At 41.6% G+C, this 25,079-nt stretch overlaps 2 protein-coding genes across 7 annotated transcripts in view; one reads left to right on the top strand and one right to left on the bottom strand.

Annotated features, from left to right (window-relative positions):
- The window catches only part of DPYD (dihydropyrimidine dehydrogenase), a 537,474-nt gene that overhangs the window by 14,158 nt on the left and 498,237 nt on the right, over nt 1–25,079 (bottom strand). For all 3 annotated transcript variants that reach the window (XM_081193976.1, XM_081193978.1, XM_081193977.1), the window contains one exon: nt 6,045–6,188. In XM_081193976.1, the coding sequence (XP_081050102.1) occupies nt 6,045–6,188 (144 nt within the window). The remainder of the gene's footprint in view (nt 1–6,044; nt 6,189–25,079) is intronic.
- Nucleotides 1–25,079, top strand: part of LOC308586924 (uncharacterized protein) — a 61,552-nt gene that overhangs the window by 20,369 nt on the left and 16,104 nt on the right. Inside the window, exons 8-9 of one of the 4 annotated variants that reach the window (XR_014008126.1) lie at nt 9,084–9,176; nt 12,287–14,240. The exons of 1 other annotated variant lie outside the window; for it this stretch is intronic. The gene's annotated coding sequence lies outside the window, so the exon portion shown is untranslated. Of the gene's footprint in view, nt 1–3,415; nt 3,452–9,083; nt 9,177–12,286; nt 14,241–25,079 lie in introns of those variants that run through there. 2 more of the 4 variants (XM_081194135.1, XM_081194134.1) reach the window with 2 other exon arrangements.

Here is a 25,079-nt window from a genome sequence, read left to right as displayed (position 1 = left end):
AGCCAGGAGTCAGTCGGCTGAGCTAGAGATCCTCTGCATCCTCAGCTGCTCATCCTGGCTGATCACACCATAGGATTGCTCCCCCTCCATTTGCTGAGAGCAGAATGAGAGCAGAGACTCCTTACGGGGTCCTCACCATGGGATCACATTCACCCAGTGCTATACCAGCTACACTGGCTCCCGGTGGAGTACAGGATCAGGTTTAAGGTGCTGGTTTTAACCTTTAAAGCCCTATACAGCCTAGGACCCTCGTACCTATGGGACCGCCTCTCCTGGTGTGTCCTACGGAGGACCTTACGGTCTTCAAACAAAAACATCTTGGAGGTCCCGGGCCACAGAGAGGTTAGGCTGGCCTCAACCAGAGCCAGGGTTTTTTTCGGCTGTGGCCCCGATCTGGTGGAACGCTCTGTCACAAGAGACTAGGGTCCTGCAGGACCTGACATCTTTCAGCAGGGCCTGCAAGACAGAGCTGTTCTACCAGGCCTTTGGCCAAGGCACAGTCTGACCCCCTCCTTTGGTAATCCTCACAGAACTCTAGTCCAATGGTTGCCATTAATTTGATTTTGAATTGATTTTAAAATGAATTGATTTAAAATGAACAACTTTTATTGTTGTTAGCCGCTCTGAGCCCGGCTTTGGCTGGGGAGGGTGGGATATAAATAAAAATTTATCATTATTTATTATTATTATTACTGCTTGTGGTGACAGTGAAGCTACAGCTTCTTCTTCTTTTTTTAGAAAAAAGACTACTTGTCTAGAAAGCACCCCGGAATTTTTTCCTCACTCTCGCCATTGCCCCCAAACACCCCCCACTTTTGCAGTCTGTGAATGGGGATGCAAAATTTCCAGCTTAGTTCTAAACTGTGCTGTAAACAAGGCTACACAGTTGACAGTTTACCAACAACTGAAGCGGGACTATGTGAAGGCAAATGCAACAGGGGGCGATAAACTGTAGGGAAGAAGGTGTACTTTTTAATAAAAAATATTAACATTTTAAATTGATTGCTACAAGAACAACCTCCATCGTGGTGATGCGGTTTACCAGTGAGGTTATTGTCTTGTTTTGCGATATTGTAAAATACAGCGAACCCAAGAGACCAGGGCATAAATTAAGAGGAATTCTTTTATCCAAGGCTCCAGCACAATGCTTGTATTATGTCTCCCAGAAGACATACTCAAGGGGAGCACACATGTGCCTGAAAAGTCGCATTGTTCATTTTAAAATGAAAAGAGCTATTTTGGTGTACAGCACAATATCTGGGAAAATGAAAGATTTGCAGATTAGATATGTCAAGCAGTTATTAATCAACAGCAATGGAGAAATGCAGGGGGGGAGGGAGGAAAATTAGACAAAAACAGAGGGGAGGGAATAAATGTCTGATGGGAGGGAAGATAGATGGGAGCTAAGTTGCCAAAATGGAGGAAAAGGGGGTGTATTTCTTCTGAGGAGTAACATCCTACTCTGTGGAAAGGCCAAGGAATTTCAGTCATCTGAGAGAACATGCAGATGCAGAAAAGCTTCAGTGATAAAGTTGTAAGAAAATAGCCATAACAAAGTGGTTACATTAGATCCTACCAATCATATTCGATTAAGTCATTTATATGCACGTGCGGTCCTGTTCATTGCACTAGTCTTCAGTTGGTGTAGATTTAATGAGTCCAGGATATAATTAGGAAAAGGAAATTAAAAACAGAAGCAATCTAATAAGCTATTCCAAATGTGTTTGGGGGAAACTTGGAGCTCAGGGTTAGTACTACCATTAGGCAGAATGAGCCACGATCCATTCTACAGCATTGTTGTGGTGCTGTCTGCAGGGGCACTACCCTTAAACCACACTACCCTAAAACCACCTCTGCTAGACTTGTAAAGGCCACACCATACTGTGTTCACTAAGATGAAGAAAGTCAGGTCAAAGGCTTTAACCAACAAACAGGATAATCTTCACAAAGAAGCCAGTAGTGGGAAGGAGCTATGAGGTAAAAACAATCGTATTGCAGCTGGAATGGCAATATTATTAAACAGGTAACACTGGCCCTAAAGAGAAGGGGGAAATGAAGTGATGAGAAAAGCTCACAAGATCTAGTAAGAAAAAGGGAAAATAAATGAGAAATATGGGGAGGGAAGAGTATTTGGAGGGTGCATACAGATAAAAGGAGCTTAAGAAAATAAGAAGCCACAAGTATCCTCTGGATGTCATGAGGAAATCAGATACTAAGAAAATAATATGACACTCGCTGACGAAGAACACCCCAACGGAGAGAGCTTATTGCTGGCTAAAGTGTTTATTGTACACGGATTGCGAACTGAGAGGAGTTGTGGGAGGCACTTACGGGCTGCTTACGCTCAGCTGGGAATATCATCAATGTTCTGTGTGTTCTAGTGCTAGTTACACGAAGTGTTGCCTAGTAGCAATCTCCTAGTCAGGGAAATACCTTGAGAGAAAGTGGTGGTGGTGGTGGGGACATAACACATTAAGCTGACAGGTGATGACAGGGATGAGGAGAAAACAATGGAGGTTTGGGGAGATCAAGGTGCTGAGGAATGGATTTAAACCTGCTAATACATTCCAGTTCTGCAGCCTCTCATTAAACACTGGACCACTGTAGTGAAGCTAGGAATGGGTGAATTAGTCTTTGAATTTGTGCCACCTTTGCATGTGCTCATCAGTCCCATGTCTGAATTAATAAGAGACTTTATTTTTTTTAATGTGTGAAAATTCATATTTAAGTATTTTTAAAAGTATCTGTATTTTCCTTCAGAAAACATCTCTAAATATATTTTATCTCCAGTTGTGAATTGCTAAACTTTATTGATTGATTGAATTATTGATTGATTGAATCAAAGGCACTCCAAACCATGGAGGTGGTTTGGGGCTGGATGAAGGCACTAAGAACTGTATTGGAATATTCAGGAAGTGCAAAAGGCAGTGGATAACTACTTTCCAGTCTGCAAATTAGCCTGGGAGGTCTCCAACAGGATGCTGTGTGGCAGAATTTGAAATTTGAATTTGCAAGAATTCCTAACGGAAGCATAGTATTTTTAAAAAATTCATTTTTCTTTTTGCACTTGGCAATTTCAATTACTAGTCCAGTGAAGTCGGCTGTTGCCAACATATATCATGTCAAAGTGCCTAAGGTCCCACCTGCACTATACATTCAAAGCAGTACCACACCACTTCAAACACGCATAGCTTCTCCCAGAGAAGTTTTTTAAGGGTGCAGAGTTGCTAGGAGACCCCTATTCCCACTGCAGAGCTTCAATTCTGAGTGGTTTTTTTTTTTTTACTATTTTTTACCTGCGGTTCTAGGGTTCATATGGATTTGTTCTAGGATTTTGACTTGGTCATTATATGATTATTGCAATATCTGCAATTACTTTGCCGATCTCATCCCCCCCCCCTTTTCATCATTTCAGGGCCTAGATCAGTATCAGTGCCCTGTTCAGATTGTGGTATATATATTTTATATATTTCTAGTACGTTCTCTCCTTTCCTACCAAAATGCCTGATATATTTCTAGTCTCTCCACCCCCAAACACTGCCTGCCCTTTCACACCTCTCCAGTATTTGTTCTTGTTTCATCTGTCGTGGCAAAGTTAGCCCTCATTGAAACTGCAGGTGTTCTTCTCTCTGACAATTACATCAATATTTTCCCCGAAAATAAAAAAAAACCTAGTAAAACCCCTAAGGTGAAAGAAGTCTTTGAAAGCTTCAAGCCTCTTTCAAAATAAACAAACAACGATATTTGCTGGGTGTTTCCATGTACACAGAGAGAAGGCTTGCAGTCAGAACAATATCAGAATAGAGCTGTTTGAACTATCAGTATGATGTAAGTCAAGGGTAAACCAGTGTGGTGCCTTTCAGATGATGAGGTTGGATTCCAGCTGCCATCAACCCCTTCTGTCATGCTGTCTGGGGCTTATGGGAGTTGTAGTCTGACAACATCTGGAGGGTACATTCCCTTAATGCAGTGGTTCTCAACCTGTGGGTCCCCAGATGTTTTTGGACTACAACTCCCATCATCCATGACCACTGGTCATGCTGGCTAGGAATGATGGGAGTTGTAGTCCAACAACATCTGGGGACCCACAGGTTGAGAAACACTGCCAAAATGTAAGCCATGGGAAAGAGAAGGAGTCCAGACATACATGAGGCTATAACACCATTCACAGGCATTTCACCCTCATAGGATTAACAACTGTAGAAGCCAGGAGAGGGGACCAGTCCCACCAGGACCTCTGTAGTATCTCTAGCAGCCTCACCTCCATCATTCACACATGGAGGTACGTCTGCAGAGGAGAACCCTGTTGAGTACTCAAAGGCTCCCACTGTGATTGTGAACCTTAAAGGTAAAGGTAAAGGGACCCCTGACAATTAGATCCAGTTGTGACTGACTCTGGGGTTGCGCCGCTCATCTCGCTTTATTGGCTGAGGGAGCTAATGTACCGCTTCCGGGTCATGTGGCCAGCATGACTAAGCCGCTTCTGGCGAACCAGAGCAGCGCACAGAAACTCCGTTTACCTTCCCGCCGGAGCGGTACCTGTTTATCTACTTGCACTTGATGTGCTTTCGAACTGCTAGGTTGGCAGGAGGAGGGACCGAGCAACGGGAGCTCACCCCGTCGCGGGGATTTGAACCGCCAACCTTCTGATCAGCAAATCCTAGGCTCAGTGGTTTAACCCACAGCGCCACCTGCCTTGGTCATGCCTTATTTCTCCGCCCCACCTACAACTGTTAATCACATATGGGCAGTGCCCCCCCCCCAAAAAAAAATAGGTGCTGGAACTTGCCATGAAGTTGTTATAGTAAGTTACAGGACAACTTGGGGCAGCCCTGAACAGATGCCAGTTTGACAACAACTGTGTTCACTGCCTGCAGAGGGTGCTAAAACTACTGCAAGCTGTCTCCCTAGCTGGTTTGGGGGTCGCCCCTGGTTCTGGTGCAGGCCAAATAAATGTGCCCCAGCCTCCCTCATTCTCTTAGATTCAGGCGGATGGCTAGGGCAATTCGGAAGGGCTGGAAAGCTTAAAGCCCACCACTGCTACATGGGAGATGGACTGAAGAAAAGGAAATATGAATTGACCACGCCCCATAGCTTGACCAATCATGGCTAGGAGTAGCCAGGAGCTAGGTGGAGTCATAGATCTAAAAAACAAAAGAACACTTTGGCCAGCTTCCATTTTGACTTAAAATGCTTGTTCTGGGCTTCTAAGAAGTATGTAAAGGCAAGAAGCAGACAGGGGGAGCACCAGTCCAGAGTACCTGGTGCACTCTGGCTGAAAAATGCATTGCATATGAGTGAAATATCTGATTGGGGCTTGGGTACCCTCAAAATTGAGAGCATACAGCTTGCAGTTAGCTGTGTTGTTCACAAGTCCCTTCCCATCAATGTATTCAGCGTGAAAAAGGCTGGCCCCACTTTTGCCTATGACACTCACCTGCTACTTCAGAATATGGGATGCTTACTAACAGACAAGAATCTGGATCCTGTATGTATCACCAAACTACCCCAAGGTGATCTCACTCATCCCAGAATAATCTGGTCTTTTGTATCATCTTGACGGACAAAAAGCAGAAGGCACATAAGGTAAAACGGTGTACAGTGGTATCTCGGGTTACAAACACTTTGGGTTACAGACTCCACTAACCTGGAAGTAGTACCTCGGGTTAAGAACGTTACCTCAGGATGAGAACAGAAATTGTGCGCCGGCCATTTAAATCAGGCTGGGAAACCTGTGGCTCTTCAGATATTACTGCACTACAGTTCCCATCATCCCTGACTACTGGACATGCTAGCTGAGGCTAAGGAGAGTTGGACATCTGCAGGTTCCCCTGTCCTTATTTAACACACACACACATACATTCTCTTTTTCTAAAAATAAACACCCTCACATAAGGCTGGCGTTGCACCTCCTAAAGGCTTGTAGGATTTAGTTTTCTTCTGTCACTGTTCCCGTGCATATGACAACCACAAACCATCCCAAACTCACACCACTGAACCACGACACTTTGTACAAGAGGCCCACATTCTGTGATGCTACTTACTTTCACAGCTGGGATGGGCTTTTTAGGAACAAGATGTTTTCTCTCAAGCTGGGAAACCAGGGTGCTCTGTTCCATCATGTTCACTTTGGACTCAGCTATTATCTTCTTGCGCTGCTCAAGGTAGGGGCCAAAACTAGGAAGTTTCTAAAAGAAATAGAAAGTATGCCATTACTGTTGTATAGAAAACAGTGGCCCCAGTGAGAGCAAATGACTTCATTCCACATTTGACAGACATGATCAATGATTTGAATGCCGAATCTATCTTTCTTGCCCTTCTCCCATGCTTCGGGAGGCTATCCACCTTCTTCATTTTAAAATTGCCACATGCATATTTATCCAATTAAAACATATATTCATCAATCTATGAAAACTTGTTTTAAAAAGATTTTTTAAAATAGTAAAAATTGTGCTAGGTTGTGTGTGCATTTATATCCTTTTGGTTCTTAGCCAGTTAGCCACAATTCCCCCAAGAAAATTTTTGATAGGAGTTTTAGTGGCATCACTAGTCATGATGCATAACAAATAAACCAATCAACCATGGATAAAGACTGCAATGTATGGACAACAACAAAAATTGGAAAGTTTGGTAGTGGGATAATCTGTCCCTCAGTTACTGCATTTCTTTGGGGTATGTATCGCTAGGGTCCTGCTATATAAAAATACACATCACTCATTAAAATAAATGAAATTCACTCTATGTTTATTATTATGGTGCAGGGAATATTATGCACTAAAGATTCATAGAACTTGGGTGAGAAACCTCCATTTGCTTAATGCTTTACATCAGTTTCTCCTTCCAGCTAATGGATTTGCTAGCTAACTTTATAAAGCATGCTCTGAGATTATTTTGACATGGCGCTTAAAGGGATATTGGATCGGTTACTATAATGGCAGCCAGTTCCAAGCAAACTCTGGAAAGTGCTAATTTTATTCATTTCACTATTTGACCTCATTGAGCTTCTTAATCTTTAGCCTCTGGGCTTCTTTCATATAATGCAGCAAAGGGAAAGAATACTAAGCTCCAAAATACTCCACTTCCAGCCAGAAACCTATAAACGCCGGCTCCAATTTCTAAGCACGCCAGTACCTACAGATAATGACTCTACACCACCAATCCATTAAAGTTCCTTGCAACCCATGAAGGTCATTGTGATCATCCACCTAAGGAGGAGGACCATAACTCATGACACAGCATATGCTTTGCATGTAGAAGGCCTCAGGCTCAATCTCTGGTATCTCCAAGTAGAGTTACCAGCAGCTAAGAAAGTGTAGCATAGGCAGGACAATGTTCTATGCAATGGTACCACATCACATACTTCAGGAGCCCTCTTCATGCATTCAAGAGAATACCTGAATGAGCGTCTCCACCCCCATTGTTCAGCCCAGATGCTAAGATCCAGCTCCAAGGGCCTTCTGGTGGTTCCCTCACTGCGAGAAGTGAGGCTACAGGGAACCAGGCAGAGGGCCTTCTTGGTAGTCATGCCCACCCTGTGGAATGCCCTCCCATCAGATGTCAAGGAAATAAACAACTATCCGACTTTTAGAGGACATCTGGATGATGTTTGATATTTTTATTTGCTGGAAGCCATCCAGGGTGGCTGGGGCAACCCAGTCAGATGAGAATAAAATAATAATAATAATAATAATAATAATAATAATAATAATAATAATAATAGAAGAAGAATATGTGTGCAGGGGGAACAGGTGTGGGCACTGTTCCAATGTCCCAGAGCAGATTTACAGGGCATGCAAGAAGCATGCAGTTAGAGGAAAAGGCCGGGAAATGTCATTGCACTAGTGGAACTGTTTAGCTGGATCCTCTATTCACATTACGTTCATTTCCATCAGAACAACCATATGGTGAGATTACCACCTGAAGATCATATAATCCCACTTTAAAGTGAAAAATTCTCTATGATCAGCCACATATTCCACACCCCATATTGACCCCAAAGAAGTCACCCCAAAGGAAATGTATCTGGGATACCTATCTCTCTTCCAACATCCCTGATCCTATTTGACATATCCAGGAGAACTGTTTGTTGAGCTGTGCATTTTGCCCACATAAGGTCTGCATTCTTGGACCTGTGACTTTCTTTGAGGAAGACTATTGTATATCTTTAAGGGTTGGGCAGAGAAATGGGACGAGCTGTATCCTGATGGAGCTGTCCTTTCAGTACTTCATCTGAGCTCTTCTTCGGATTGCAAGAGGAAGGGAAAGAAACACACATTGTCCTTCACTTGAAGCAACAATGTGCCTTGGGGTGGCCTTGAAGATGACCCAGTGCTGGATCCTGATGCTGGGGTTTGAATAGAACTGGCAGTCTGACCCTGATATAGACAGTACAGATCAGAATAATTTGTAGGAAGGCAACATATCCCAGTGTGAAATGTGGCAGAACTCCCTGTCCCTTTGGTTTCAGTGTGGGGGCTTTTCTCTTGCCTCCCCTTTTTATCCAAAAGTAAATCTCTGGCACTCAGCTTCCAAAAGCAACCTTGTAACTGATGAAGTGTACAAATCTCCTGCAACCATGTGATTTTTGTTTCAGTATTTCTCCAGGGATTCATCATTGATGAATTTGTTCTCACTGGATAAGCTAAATCCTACTCATTTAAAGATAACAGTATCTACCAGTAGAACTGTTTCTATCTAGATATAAAAAGCATTAGACTGCCAATAGAGAACTGACAACATAATGAATCAACAATGAAACCTTAAGCCAGCAAAGCTTTAAGGTGAATAAGCCTGTTTCGATTATAATTTATTCACAGATCAATCTAAAGCCAATTGAGCATATTATGAACTAGAAAAGAGGCTGCTTTCCTAAGAGAAGCAGGCGCCTGATATCTTCATTTTCAAATTACTGTAGCCTTTTTTTAATGGAAGAAACACTGGCCATGTTTGAGGAAGGTAATATGACCAGTTCATACTAATTCTCTCAGATAATAATACTAGTAATTCATTACTTAATGATGAATACATGTACCTTATCCTGACTAGATATTTGCAAAACTAATGCACTTGCAGGTATTTAGTAACCTGGCAAAACATTTCCTCTGCTTCCAAGATTACAGGACTTTAGAGTGTCTCACTAGCCCTTTTAGTAATCACGGGATTACGACTGCATAAAGGTAAGAGGAGGGCTGTCCTCACGGACCTTGCCATGGTGTTTTCCCTGGCTCTGCCCCCTAAACCCAGTCCATTCATTGGAGGGGAAGTCTTAAGTGGGAGCCTACTCCACATATGCAAGCTCCCCACTCGGTTTAGAAACCGGATTGTGCATAGTTCAAAATTCCACAAGGAGCCTATATGTGTGCAATGGGTTCTCCATTTCAGACTTCCCCTGCCCCACAGTGGTGTGGGCAGCAATGATGCAAGGACAGGGTCCACAAACAGGGCCCACTCTTTCCTTCTCATGACGTTAATCAAATATTGAGTGAGCATCAGTACAGCACTTAGTCAAGTCTCAGATATATTTAAGATTAAAATTCAAAGCAGCAGCCAGCTTTTAAGAATATGGCTTTTGTCAGGGCTTTCTTTCAGTTGGAACTTGCCAGAACTCAGTTGCCTTTCTATGAGAGCAAGGGAGGTGTTTGTGGTGAGTTCTGGCACCTCTTTTTCTAGAAAAATAGCACTGAGTTTTGTAACGATTTGGGGAGGAATTCAACACCATGTTCTTCTGATCTTTCTGTCATGACAATCATTTCTGCTTGCCAGACAAAATGTTTTCCCTCTGCTCCCCTTATATGTTTTTCTCCTAACCCTCCAGAGCAAATCTGGAGAGGCGCAGGGAGCATGGGAAGAGGAAAGAGAAAAGAGGCGAAGTCCCATTTAACTAGTGGGAGCCCTAGCACTGTCTTCCACTTGTATTGTAGCTTAGCTGAATCCAAACCCATTTTTTTTCCAGACCTCATAATAACTGCCTTAATGTTATTTTTGTGGGACCCGGGTGGCGCTGTGGGTTAAACCACAGAGCCTAGGACTTGCTGATCAGAAGGTAGGCAGTTCCTACCCACAACGGGGTGAGCTCCTTTTGCTCGGTCCTAGCTCCTGCCAACCTAGCAGTTCGAAAGCACGTCAAAGTGCAAGTAGATAAATAGGTACCGCTCCGGCGGGAAGGTAAGCAGCATTTCCGTGCGCTGCTCTGGTTCACCAGAAGCGGCTTAGTCATGCTGGTCACATGACCCAGAAGCTGTACGCTGGCTCCCTCAGCCAATAAAGCGAGATGAGCGCCTTAACCCCAGAGTCGGCCACGACTGGACCTAATGGTCAGGGGTCCCTTTACCTTTAATGTTATTCTTAATGTCATGCAATTTGTTAAATTTGTATACAGGCAACCCTCATTTTGTGTGGGGGTTCCATGCCGGACTCCTGCACACATAAGCCCACTCCACCCCCCCCCCTTCTGCTCATTTCCATGATGTCTTTATGATATTTTGTGGCCGCTTCCATGTTTGGAGTGTCATTCGGATGCACCTAAATTGGGAGTTGCCTGTACTGCCTTTCATCCATAGATCTCTGGGCACTTCACAACACAGAAATAGTCACATCATCATTATATGATTTTATGAAATACATGTCTTTTGCACACTTGGTTAGAACAAAGGCTCATTTCATTATTTAAAACACCACCCGTGGATTTACCAAGACTTAATTTGAACAGTTCAATGCATGGATCACTTATAAGGTTTTGCTTTTGTGTTCTGTGTGAAGCAGAAGTGATGAACCTGTGATACTCATGATTTGTTGGGCTCAAATTCCCAGCAGCCCCGGCCAGCATGACCAATGTCTGGCAACACTCGGAGCACTACTTTTTCTCCACCGCTGTTATAAAAAGCAATCCTAGGCAAAAATAGGAGGGCTCTGTGCAAGTGAAGAAGCCATAAGCAGTTTGACTGAACATCAGTGTTTGTGTGTTGTATTTTGGTAGCAGTGCATCTGTAGGGATTCCAAAGGAAGTAAGAAGAATATTGACAAGATTAATGAAGTATCATGGGAGGGGGGAGACGTTCCTCACACATCTAATCCTCTTGTAGCTAAACAACAGGGAGTGTAGCCTTCATTCCCCTTGAGAAATTTTGTTCATCTTTTTTAAAAAAATACTTTCTGCCTTCAACATTCCACGAACGTTTTGCTTGAACAGGGACCACCCAAATCTGCCTCAAAGTTTTGGCTTGGATAACATCACTCTCTGCAACATCACATCATTTGCTCATCTGTTAAAGGCAACACCATTCCTTCTTGTTTAGACTTCACTCAATGATCTTGATCTGATTTATTTGTCAGCTTTGAAACAAGAAGATTTGAGGGATTAGTCTTTGCTACAGTACAACATCATTTCATGTTCTAAAAGACCAACTGGTCTGGTCTTCTGGCTATGTAATATTCATCACACACAAAAAAAGGGGAGTTAAACACCATACTGTGTGTCAAACCAAATGCTTGATTAGCAAGGATGCCAAAATGAATGATATACCTCTGTTGTGGGAAGTAGGGAGTGTTGGATGGGGGGGGGACACAATGAAGATTTCAACAGATTACTGTGCTACTTGGTGAACATCTGGCAGACTGTCACTTAATAGACAATAACGTCTTCTCTAAACAGAAGAGACTTGAATCCATCAGGGATTCCTTCAGTACCTTATGTGCTTAACTTAGGCTGTAATTCTACACACACTTGCTTGGGAGTAAATCCCATGGAAACCAGCAGGGCTTACTCCTGAGTAAGACATGCCTAGACTTCCACTGCACAACATCTGCTTTGTGCTCTTTCCATAGATTATCATATTCATGACACTTTGAAGTGAAAACCGTTTTACTGTCTCACTCTACCCAAAGCATGAAAAAGAAATTAAAAACACTGGCAAGTTCTTTGCTTTCAGTTTTTTTGGGCATGTATGAGGAAGGCCTCCCTGGCCATTTTGGGGAAAGAAATTCTGACAGCTTAGCAGACTAAAGCTGTAACAAAGACGACAGCAGACTGCCTATTAAGAAACACCACAGAGCAACAAAATGTAACTGCTTTCCCCTCACCTTAATAAATATGGTGGGGAACTCTATGCTTCTGTACTAGCAAAGTGTGTGCAGATAACACTGTGGAACATTCTCGGGGTGTTTCTACAAGCAAGCTTACCATTTTGTTTTGCATACTGTACATTAAGCCAAATGGAAAAGTGGCACTGCATATAAAACATACAACTGAGAAATGGCCACTGTCCATTTTCTTTTTCACATTTAACAGAGTTCAGAAACTGTTGGCAAGTCGTATTTCCAAAGAGGACACACCTGATGTGATCTGCCCGGAACCATGTGGAGATCAGAGCATGAGAATCTATGCACTGCTGGACTCCTGCTCTCTTACAAAATGGCACACAAGGTGGTCTGAGGGTTATCTGTCGGTCTTCTCTAAAAAGCGATTCCTGCCACCTAGGAGCAGCTAGCTAGTGCAAATGGGTCTTGCTGCTACGCACTATAAAACCAGTGTAGGAAGTTCTGCTGGGAGAGATGTGCATTGATGACACATGCTCTCAGGGTTCTTTTTACACATTTTACTTACTTTGCAGACTCCAAGGGGGAAACTGAGCACAAAAGACATAAAATGCACCCAAAATATATATGTGACAGGATGTAATTAAGACCCGTTGCTCCCAGCAAGACTGGCTACACCGATTTTTGGTGGCTGAATTTACTTTTTAAAAGCAACAAAAATGACAGCCCAGCAGCCCTCAGAGCACCTCAGAATTGTTCACAAGCCCACCCACCTTTTTATTATTTTTGTGTGTCAATTTTTTTGGGGGGGAGTAGCTTTTCAAGGATACGATCATTAAAAACCCAGCATGGAAATGAGATGGAAGAAACTTTAGCCTGACATAGATTTTTGTCCTTGAGTCAATCTCTACTTTTCACATGCTGCAAACATGTGCACAATGATGGGCGGCGTGGGAAGGGTGGGGACTTTGTCTGAACCCCCTACGATAAGGGCAGTCTTCTGAGGCAGATTACCTGGCCAAGGAAGCCTTGAATTTATTCAGGCTGGCATCACTCACAGCAACTCTCCTTCTAGCTAATACAGACAGATAAATCAAGGACACTGCTCCCCCCCCCAATTCTATGTCTGTTTCCTAAAACCTTCACCAGCCACTCAAAGCCTTACCTTCTAGCTGCCTCAAGCTGTTTTCTTTGGCAAGGAAAAGCCTGTTGCCGACACAGCGCGAGTTAATTTATTGAAGGGTTTACCATTCCCTTTGGTTCTGATCCCAAGTTATAAAGAAAATAATTCAGTTTTGTGAAGTGTCCTTCATGCTCGGTGCTCACCAAAACCCCTTTATATTGCAACAATGATTTAAATTCTTGTAAAGGAAAAAGACAAAATAGCATTGCTGGCCAACTTACGGAATCGTGAAAACAATTAATTTTGCCCAGCAATAAAAGTTCCGCCTCCAAACAAAATATCAAAGCAAATGGAAGTAGAACTACAACTTTTGTTTTACTGTAGTTTGCCTTCTGCCAATGAGCTGGAATGAGCTGGCCCATTCAGATTCTGAAAAGTGTATTTTCCCCCTATACCGCTTTATATTTTTAATAAACATCTCAAAGCGGTTTACAGCATAATAAATCAATCAATCAATAAAACAACAGCCGGGTGATGTTCCTCCAGCCTCATGAGGAGCCTCTTCAGTAGGGCTGGTGAATCTGGGCCCAGCCCTCTAGACCAGGTGGAAAGGGTCTTGCAGGGAGTGGCCTTCACACTCACAGCTGGGCAATGTTCCTCTGACCTCATGAGGAGCCTTTTAAGCAAACCTTCACCAGAGACAGTTTTAGCTTCTTGGGTTCTTCAAGCCTCGAGTACCCTACAGGGTCCTACTGAAATGAAACTAGATGGGGCCAACCTACGGAAGCTTCCAGGTGAGCATCTCCAAGTTCTCCTGTATCACTGGTCTTTGGCTATAAGGCACAAATGGAATAGCAGCTGATGCTCCACACTACCAGGGGAATAGGAACATGGAAAACAGTCTTCTACTGAGTCAGACCATTGGTCCTTCTAGCTTGGTATTGTCTATGATGACTGGTGGTGGCTCTCCAGGGGTTTCCTTCAGCCCTAACCTGGAGATGCTGGGGAGTGAACCTGGGACCTCCATGCAAAGCAGACACCCCACAACTAAGCCATGGCCTTTCCTATTGTGAATAGCTGACATTGAAAGGGGTGTGTGATTCTCACTAGGATTGTGGCTGTGGCATAAGAATAAAGCTGCCCTTCCCTCATGCCATGTCTCCAATCCAGCTCAGCCCTCTCCCACTACATTTTCTCAAGTGATCTGATAAGAATCTCATGGGAGAAACAGGAGAGAATGATAGCTGCTAGAGATCTATATCTCTAGCACAGTTGGCCAATTAATGCACTGACATTTTGGGGATGGGGCTATGAAGGACTATCCCTTCGGTCTCTACATCAATAAGAAGACTAGCTTAGGCTTTGAAAAGCATGACTTAGGAATTGTGAGGATTCTATAGGTTGACATTTTCTTGAAACTTACACTTTAATGTAAAAAACAAAACAAAATCAGAATCTAATCTCAAATGTAGGCATTTCAGATCTAGAAAACAAAACCACTCCTTCTGGCCTGGCCTAATAAATGTCTACTTAGGATATTTTCTTCCACTGAGGTCACCAAAAGGCTCTTTGGTACACAAAAATGCCAAGCATTTCTCATAATGGTTTACTCATCTCTCTTTTATATTAGTTTATTAGTGCACAAGTGACAGTTCCTGGTACTCGAAGCAGCTTTTTTAAAGATTAAAAATATGTGATAATACAATGCTTAGATGCTCTGAGACACATGCTTTATATCTTGAACTACCCTAAAGGGAAAATATCAACTTCTAGCAAGCACTGGTGATTTAGCACAGTGTGCAATTGAGGTATGTGCATACTTTCTGTAAGCACACAGATTATATATGGGTATGGAAAAGCCAAAGGAAGATTCAGTTGCAATTTTGTTTCTCTCCCATGTTGAATTCTTTTGTTTCATTTTTTTACAAAAAAAGGAGATGGAAATAGCATGTGCCTTGCATATATAAGGTTCTGAGCTGCATTGTAAATAGGAAATCTCTCTGATAAATCTAGAAATAAACTCCCCCTTCTGCTGGATCACATAACTCTCTTTGTGTTATACTAATAGATTACATAAATGCAAACCATTGCTAATAATTCCTAAATAAACCTTCTTCCACTTCAGATTCACTGTAATCCATCTCTTATGTCAGATGAACTGTGGTACTTATCCTCCTTACTGCAAAGGCTATAATGCGGCTCCTTATTCATCTCTCATACACAGTAATCCCTCCACCTCAACTTTGCAGATTTCTAATTTAAATGTAAAATATTCATGGCAGACAAAGGAGCCCTAGTCTAAACAACAGCTCTTATAGCTAATACAAAGGATTCTGACATTGTCTTTACCTAATCTTTTTAATAAAATAAAAAACCCACAGGCTACATAGTGATTTTATTCATCACAATGATTATCTGCATTTTCTGCAGAAATACAAGCTTTAATAACAGCAATTAGGAATAATCTTGAAGCTACTATAAAGGTAAAACATTCTTCCAGATTTTTTTTTAAGTCTTGTTGTTTTATTCTGCAAGACCATATGCTGCCTTGAATACTTCTTCTTTTATTATTCCATGATATTAAAATGTATGGCATTCACAGCCACAATGTGGGGCACTGGCCACTGTTTTATGGCTTTAAAGGAGGATTAGACAAATTAATGGAGAAAAGGGCTATCATATGCTTAACTCAACCAAACCTTCCTGTTCCAAGGCAAGAAGCCTTTGAATTCCAGTTACTGGGGGTGGGAGGCAACTGGGATGGGGTGCTTCCTCCATGGCCTGCTTGTGGATTTCTGGAAGCATCTAGCTGGTTACTGTTGAAAACAGAAAGCTGGACTAGATGCACCTTTGATCTCATCCAACATGGGTATATTTTATGCATCCAAATTTGGGGTGAGGAGCCTGAAACCCCCCCAGACGTTGTTGGATTCTAACTCCCACCAGCCCCAGCCACCACACCCAATGGTCAGAGTTGTGGTTGAACAACATTTGGAGCACCACAGGTATACTATACAGATATATCTATACAGATACACAATTGTTTTGTTGTTGTTTAGTCAGGTCTGACTCTTCGTGACCCCATGGACCAGAGCACACCAGGCGCTCCTGTCTTCCACTGCCTCCCGCAGTTTGGTCATGAAATCTTACAGTGGTGCCACATGGGAATGGAATTATTCCCCGCCCCCAACCTTCTGAAACTGAGTAATTTAAATTTGTTTGTAAGAATAGGGCACATGCATTATCCCACTTTTATGGGACTACTGAAGAGCTCATTGCAAATCAGAAAAATGCATCCCTATGCAGCAATTTACAAGGAATAAGAGGAGCGTAACTCTATATTCAAAGAGCAAATGGATAGGGTTATGGTTGAGCAGGGACCTGAGCTAATTCATCGCTGACTTCAGCCTTCCCAACTGCGGAGGAATATGAATTATTACAGTAGCTAATGAAAATATATTTATTGTTTTTGATTTATTTTAACAACCCTAAGTCCATGAAGCAAGTAACGTTACTAAACAAGTAACACGCACCAAGGAAGTGTCATAGGGGAGAACAACACTATCTCTTGGGTGTGCAAAGCCAAAGCTCTTTCGGGTCAAAAATCAACATCTAGAACTGAGCCCAGAAATAAACTCTGGAACAGAGGTCTAAAGTCCTCTGGTGGCCCATCCATTTAAGGAAACACATACTAAAAAAAAATATTCTGAATATAGCAGCTTTTGCTAAATGATTCATTCATTCAGTCATTTTATTCATATCCCCCATATCCAAGGAACTCAAGTGACATACATAGCCCCCTTCCCCCCAATTTTATTCCCACAACAATCCTGTGAAGTCGGATAGGTTTGGAAAGAGTGACTGGCCCCAGGTCATCTTGTGAGTTTAGTGGTTGCATGGGGATTTGAACCCAGGTCTCTGCACTTCTAGTCCAACACGCTAAGAACTACGCCACAGTGACTCAATTGAACTGAGGCATCCGATTCTGAGTCAATTGTTCTTTGCCAACCAGCCTTTTTAAAATAAAATAAAATAAAATTAGAGTCAGCATGGATGCAGTTACACAGAAAGCTACAAAACTGAGACCCAGCTTCTCCTGCAGTACCATATAGCTGAATGAAATATGCAAAGCAAAGGGAGAGAAGAAAGCAATATGAGTGGGATCACGTAGCCTTTCCAGTTGAGTCATGAATGATAACCACACTGCTTCTGTGTAATCACCCAGTGTCAGTAGTTTAGATGGACACACCTGGGAATTTTAACCTAACACCATCTTGCGAGGAATTCCAGTTAACAGGAACAAGTAATTAATCTGGGTAATTAATCTGGGACGACCCAACCAGCTTTTGCTCGCAGTTCATGCTGTGCTTGCTAAGTCTCTAGAACTTTCATTAAGTTTTAAATATTTTAGATGCACATCTAGAGACAACTCCAAATCATTAAAATATGATAAATCATCACAGCATTATAAATCATTATAAAGATTATACAAATCCATGTCACGAATACAATAATAATGGTCCCGGCACCTGAATGAGAGTAAAATGTTCCTTCCCTGTAGCAATAGTGAAATGTCAAGGCCTAGCTTTCAACGTGATAAAACGATACTATATAATACGCAGGATAGATAGATAAAAGAAAGATGCATTATAATAAAGTTTCTTCATTTCCTCAAATAATGAAATGTCTCCCTTATCTAACAATCACCAACTATAACCATCACGATTTTCCCAAGGAAAAATGAGCTTACACTATTCATGCATGTCGTGGGCAGTGATCTCCAGGGAGAAAGGGCATGGATCTGGCAGTGGCAATGGCAGCAGTGGTATTGGCAGTGAAACCAGCAGCACCAGCCATTTAAGTTCTTCCCCCAACAAATGCACACCTACCAGCACAGTTGCAGGCAGGAGCAATTTGCCTGCAATTGGGCAGATTTCTTACCCAGGGAAACTTCTCTCACACCTGCTATTTAGATATCAGTTGTACACAAAACACATGGGTTGGAATTCAACACAGCACAAAGCAGATTGTTCCACCCATGCAAGTATTTCTGCTTGCCCAACGGAACACACACACACACACACACCCTTTTCAAGCTACCACTCGTGGAAATGTAAGGGCTGTGTTGGAGGGGAAACCACTGGAGCTATCCTTCTGAAAAATTAGCAAGATTAGTGACAACAGAAGGGGCAATGGCTGCAAATTTCATCCACTTCTGCTCCCTAAGTTAGAGACAATTCCTTAAGCTAATATTCCCTACTAATAAACTCTACATGTATTCGCCTGTGATTTGGCAGGCTTAATCCACTCTGGAGAGGTTAGCCTGCCTGAAAATGCCATTTGCTTCTGCTAAAAGGGGGAAACGTTATAGTCATTTTTTATTCCCCATAATAGTGAGTGTAGAAAAGCAAAGTTCAATTCTTTCTGAAATGAATTTGGACCCTGAGCCAAATTGCATAGCCTCCAAGTGCTTCAGACCAAATCTTCTGTTCTGAAGCACTGAACCCAGATCCAAACTGAACCCCTACTATAAACATTTTCCCAATGAGTAAAACCCATACATGGCCAGATATTGGACTATGTAAAAAGTTACAGACCGATTGTATGAGATTAAAAAAATAATAATCAGTTGAAAAGTTTTATGTCACTTACTCTCAAATTTTGCCAAAATTTTAATCCTGTGAGTTGCTACTATGATTTCAACTCCTATATTTAGAACTAAGCATCTATTCGGATGAATCCTAGAGCAGTGTCTTTGAATTTAACTGCAAATTAGCATAGACTAGCCCACCTGTCTATCTTCACCTGGAGAGAAAATGAGATTTTTGCTACAGTGGAAGCTCTGCTTAAAATGACCGTCTCATCTTCATCTTGACTGCACTCAAATAGCTTCCAAATAATATATTTCAGATGAGCGATTGCAGAGATCCTGCAGTGCTTGTATATTCAGAAACAGAATGCTTCATAGCAAGCATTCATTGAAAATGCAGGAAATGTATTTTTTTATTTTATGTCTGGACTTAATTTTTCTTTCTGAAGTGATGAATGATACTTAAAAATGCTTATTAAAAACCAAGCAATCCCCATTGGTCCACAAGGGGAAAAGCAAATCCAAATCCAGAGTCAAGCTATCCCTACAATTAGAACCAGAAAACTTGTCATAAAATACAAAGGAAGCTTTTGAGTTTTCTGGAACCCTTTGTCAGGTGGGCTGTTACACAAAGAAGTGAGTGCTGTAGGGAATATGGAAAGATAAGGAACTGCACAAAACATTTGCTTTATGTTTTAGCTACAAGGTCCGCAAAAGGCAGGGCTGGAACATTTGTGTCCCTCCAAATGTTGTTGGACTCCAATTCCCATCAGCCTCAGCCAGCATGGCCAATGGTCAGTGTGGCGTTTGCCGCCTAGGTGGGTCATAAGGAAAGGGTTAAAATGAGTGTGATATGATTGGCCAGTGGAAACTGATAGGAGGAGTTAGGGATAGAGGGGGAGTTGTGTGAAAGTCAGTTGAGAGTTGGGAGTTGAAGAAGGAAGTGTGGGATGTAAACACAGGAGCAGTCAATGACAACATTCCTAGAGTGTACATGTTAGAACATGGGGAGGGATGTCTGTCCAGCAAGCAGGTAAACTTCCTGGGGACGGACTTCCTCCGCATGTGACCAGAGGTGGGTGTGGCCTCACCTGTGCAGGTAATGACAAAAGCACAGGGCAGGCAGCCATCTCTCTCTCTCTGCCATTTTCCTTCGATGAGGAAGCATGTAAAGATGCCCTCTTGGCTCTCAGCCAAGAGAGGAGATAAGATCTATCTTGCAACAAGATAGATTCTAAGTATATGTAACCTTTTTAAGCCTGTCTACATTCTGGGATCATGTTGTGAACAGAACATGAGCAAACTCTTTTATACTTTTATAAAGACTGTGTTGTGTCTTGTATTTTAAGAGGGAACAAAGGGGAAATTACCAGAGTAATTATTATAGAGGTTCTAGCGAACCTGTGCACACGTTACCGTTGCGAACTAAAGGGGAATGTCTATAAACTCTGCTGATATTTTGGGAACTTGTTAGCACAAGTTGGATAAGGATATAATCCCACAATATATCCTCTCCTGCACCCCAGAACATTCCCACAGGAAGAGGGAGGTTAAGTCTGTGGGTTGGTCGAGTTGTGAGGTGAGGGAGTATGAGGAATTGTTAGGTGGAGTCAGATAGATAGTTGGAATAATCAGTTTGAAGTTGTTAGGAACGCATAGAACAGTTACGGAACCAGGTTTAAGAAACTGCTAAGAAAAATTAACTGAAACCATAAGCTTGTTCAGGCCTATAAATAAACTTGATTATTTGTTAATGATACCAACTGACTGGACTCCGTGTTTACCCGTGAGGAGAAACGGGTTGGTGGCAGCGAAAAAAGCAATCACAGTGGCGGCACAGGGTCAATAGACTGTCAAATGTCCGGGGGCTCTGTGTGATCGCCACAGTCAGGAATGATGGGAGTGGTAGTCCAACAGCAGTCCATGGGCCCCAGGCTCCTCATCCCTGGCATAGGTTCTGGCTACAAGGCACTTGTGTGTTTCTGGGTAAGTTCTGGACTTTGCGTTTCAAAAAATGGGGGTGGATCAGCCATGTCTTCTGTCTTAGAAACCTAGACAGCACCACGACATCTGCAGCATCTAGCAGAGACTAATCTAATTAAATCTGCAGTGTTCATCTTGAGACTGAACATAAATGCACACCTTATGCCTACAAGATTAAACAATTTTGGGGTTCTTTTTTATGCCCCCTCCCTATTCTCCCTATCTGTATTGCATAAGAGACAACTTGACGAATATAATTCTGGTTGTTTCTGATACAAGTGTTGCCTAACTTCTAAATTTCTGAAAGGTTTCACTTAACATCTCTTTTTATAGGTCACACTCTTGGTTGGACAGTGGTTTTTATGTTTAATTATGGTCCTGCACCATCACTGTATTTGTCACAGGGTTTTTGTTTTCTCAGGTTCATTTCATTTTGCAGCCCTTAATAAAACATTTGCAGACTGGGGCCATAAAAGCTTTCAGTTGACATATAATTCCTGAGAGTTTGCCCTGCATCTCAAACACTGCTTGGGAAGTTCTAGTTTATCCTCTCCAAAAGGAACTAGTTCAAGATCAAGTTCACCCTTTCACAAAATGAACCAGTTCATTCCAAGTTCACCCAATTTCCTCTGCAAAACAAAGTCAGCATTCAGAAGGTTACAATTTAAATTTGTGCAAGTCATACAGCTGTTAAAGGCAGAAGGCAACATTCACTGTTTTCTTACACCTGCCCTTCTCACTGTAAGCCAGTGATGGCCAAACTTGGCCCTCCAGCTGACCAATAGGATGATGAGAATTGTAGTCCCAAAACAGCTGGAGGGCCAAGTTTGGCCATCACTGCTGTAAGCCATTCTTGTTGGATGAGAGTGAATCTCATCAGCAGGGAAGATAAGGAAATGCCTCACATTCTTTCCTTTAGATTTATTAGCAACCATGATTAAGCAACAAAGTATTCTTAGCAACATCAATACCTCTCCAACTGCCTAATAAGACCAAAAATGTTGCCTCCATGTTTTGCTTACTAACTTTGTTTATGGATGTCTGATTAAATTATTATTCTTTTCTAATGAAAGCTTTTAATTTCTTTTTTTTGGGGGGGGAGTGTAGTTGGGTAAAGGAATGAAGCTAAAGCTGAACTAGCAATTAGTCAAAATTCAAACCCAAAATGAACTTAGTTCACCCAGCAATCATGAAAACAACTTTCATGTGTCGTTCAGAGATTTATGAACTAGACCAGTGAATGTTGTTCAGCTGAACTAATTCATTTCAAGCGCTGATTTCAACCAACCTCACCTCAGGGTTACTATGAGGTCAACAAGGGAAACATCTAATAGAAAGATAGGTAGCCTTTCTACCAAAACTCTGTCATATTTATGAGAAAGCCAGTCACACAGATTAGACACTAAATCCTAGCTAGTGCTTGTAGGCTGTGCTGTTGAGCCATAGAAAAAGCATGGCCTAAGGCAGGCACCCCCGAACTTGACCCTCCAGATGTTTTGGGACTACAACTCCCACCATCCCTAGCTAACAGGACCAGTGGTCAGGGATAATGGGAATTGTAGTCCCAAAACATCTGGAGGACTGAGTATGGGGGTGTCTGGCCTAAGGCATCAGAAATGTTGTCTGCAGAGGTAAGAAGTGGTGGAACAAGGTCACCTCATCTCCAAATTTGGAACCACGTAGCTGGGTGAACTAAGGGTAGGCATTTAGCACAGAACTTGGACTTGCAAATTTCGGGAATATAATCAAGCTTGCATTGAGGACAATGCTTAGAAACAATCATGCTAAAACACCTTTTCTTTTTTATACAAGAGAAACAATGGCCAAACTCTTTGTCATAAATTTAACTGGGGCCAAATGAACTTTCCTTAGGCTTTGGATCTGGTCCACAGGCCACCATTTGACCTTCTCTGATTTAAACACAGGAATAATTTTCCTTAGACATTTCAACTGGATTTGCTGGTCTTATCTAAATCTCCTATTCTAATTGGTCTGAACACTTTGCCATTGTACCTCATACCAACTTCCTAACAGAAGGTGGTAAATAAGAGAAATAATAAATCCTTCATTATAAATGCAGACTGAGCAGAGTTAAAAGGAAAATCAATGTTGCAATTTTAATTTACCACTTCATTGTGTAAATTTATATGCAAGCCGTGTGCAATAAAGTTTTCTCTGGCATATTAACCAATTCTTGCCAAACAGAAATGCTGCATTTTCATTTTGCATTTTTTTCTACACCGAATAAAGGGCCCCACTTTTTCTTAACTTTGTCCAAAAAACATAGGCTTCCAGCAAGACAAACTAAACATATTGTCATTGGTTTATCTGAGAGCTATCAATTCTAGGAGCCATTGTGGTAAGGACATTATTTAAACAAGAGTCCATCAAATGCAGAACATCACAGCTGATGTTTTATTGCTTCCATAAAAGCCATCTTGGCTTGAGTATACAAGGACCAGCACAAACACAAACTCCAACACAGCTGCATAGCCAAACCTACTTAAAAATGTATTGTTTTCGACAAAGGGCAACTAAGCCAGTTTTGAACAACATCTTCTGAAATGCCACTTCCAGAGAACTAGTCCAGAACACATGGCAAATAGCCAAATCTTAAGAGCTTGCAGCTTTCAAGCTGTGTATGGGAAAACCTTGGAGTTCCTTGGAAGCTTATGAAGGACTCCTCAATGTGAATATCAGAAATGGCATACATGGTTACCCAACAGACAGGCTGCCTACCCACATGGGGTCGTTGTTATATACTCAAGCCAGAATGCAGCGTTCATCAAGCTTTCTGGATCTGTTAGCTGAAACTATGTGAGCCTGCAGATCATTTTAAACCAGAAATGTTATGTCCGGACCAAGTTCCCATTAAACAATAAAGGAATAAATACTTTAATTTATATAAATTGAAAAGGAATAAAATTGAACATGTATTACAAGAAGAAAATTTGGACATTATATGTTTGCAAGAAACTCATGTAGCACGAAAACATAGAAGAGTATTGACAAATACAGTCATACCTCTTGTTACGTCTGCTTCATATTATGTTCTTTCAGGATAGGTCCTGCGGTGACCCGGAAGTACTGGAAAGGTTTACTTCTGGGTTTCGCCACTCGCACATGCGCAGACGTGCAAAATGACGTCACGCGCATGCACAGAAGCGCCAAATCACGACCCACGCATGCACAGACGCAGGTTGCATTCTGCTCATGTTGCGAACAGGGCTCCGGAATGGATCCCATTCACAACCAGAAGTACCACTGTAAAATATTAGGGATGGACTTTATAACATCAGATAAGACAAAAAACAACAACACAAAAAATGAGGTGTGGTAATTTATGTAAAAGACAAATACAACCCCAAACAGTTATTTAAAGATGAGGACGGAAGAATGATAGCTATAGAGATAACATTACAAGGTGAAAAAATTGTGATAATGAGAACCTACACACCAAATGATTAAAAAATTGGAATTTTATAAAGAATTGGGAGAAAAATGGTTTGATTTTATGGATAAAAAATAATTTTAATGAGTGACCTAAATGGGGTAGTCTCAATAAAAATGGATAGGACAATAAGAAAAACGGATTCAAAAGAAGGTAGACTACCTTTGACTTTCTTCAATTTGGTGGAGAATTTTAAATTGATTGATGTTTGGCAATTTAGACACCCATTTGAAAAAGAATATACCCATTATTTGGAGCCAAATCAGTCTGCTGGAAGAATCAACTCGATATGGATATCAAATTAGTTAACACTGAGAATAAAAAGAACTGAAATACAATCAAAGACTTTATTAGAGTTAAAAGGAGAAGAAAACTCCACATTGAGGTGGAAGCTAAATGAAAGTCTTCAAGGTAACCAAATAACTATGCAAAAAGCTGAAGAAATTCTGAAGGATTATTTTGAACTGAACTGAATTTGGATAAAGGGACAGATCTAAATATATTATGGGATATAAGCAAGGTGGTAATGAGAGGTTTTTTTATTCAGCAAAGTGCACATCAAAAAAGAATTTGAGAAGGTAAAAAAAGGAAATTATGGATGAACTGATAAAAAATGAAAAAGTTGATTAAGAAACCTGGAAAGGACTCAATAAAACAAAATATAAAAATGTTACAGGCACAATTCTCAACGTTAGTGAACCAAGAAATTGAATGGAAAATTAAAAGGTTGAGACAAAGAAATTTTGAATTTGCAAACTAACCAGAGAAATTGCTTCCCCTTTGTGGAATGCTGTTCCCAGGGAAGCTATGATTAGGTGCTAGGCAAAAACATTCCTCTGTAACCAGGCCTTTGGCTGAGTAAACAATCTATGGCCTTTTGAACATGTTTGTGGGAGAGG

This window comes from Podarcis bocagei, assembly GCF_964188305.1.
Source record: "Podarcis bocagei genome assembly, chromosome: 5".
Lineage (NCBI taxonomy): Eukaryota > Metazoa > Chordata > Lepidosauria > Squamata > Lacertidae > Podarcis > Podarcis bocagei.
The sequence above is the reverse complement of the archived record's forward strand: the minus strand, read 5'-3'. Positions and strand labels throughout refer to the sequence as shown.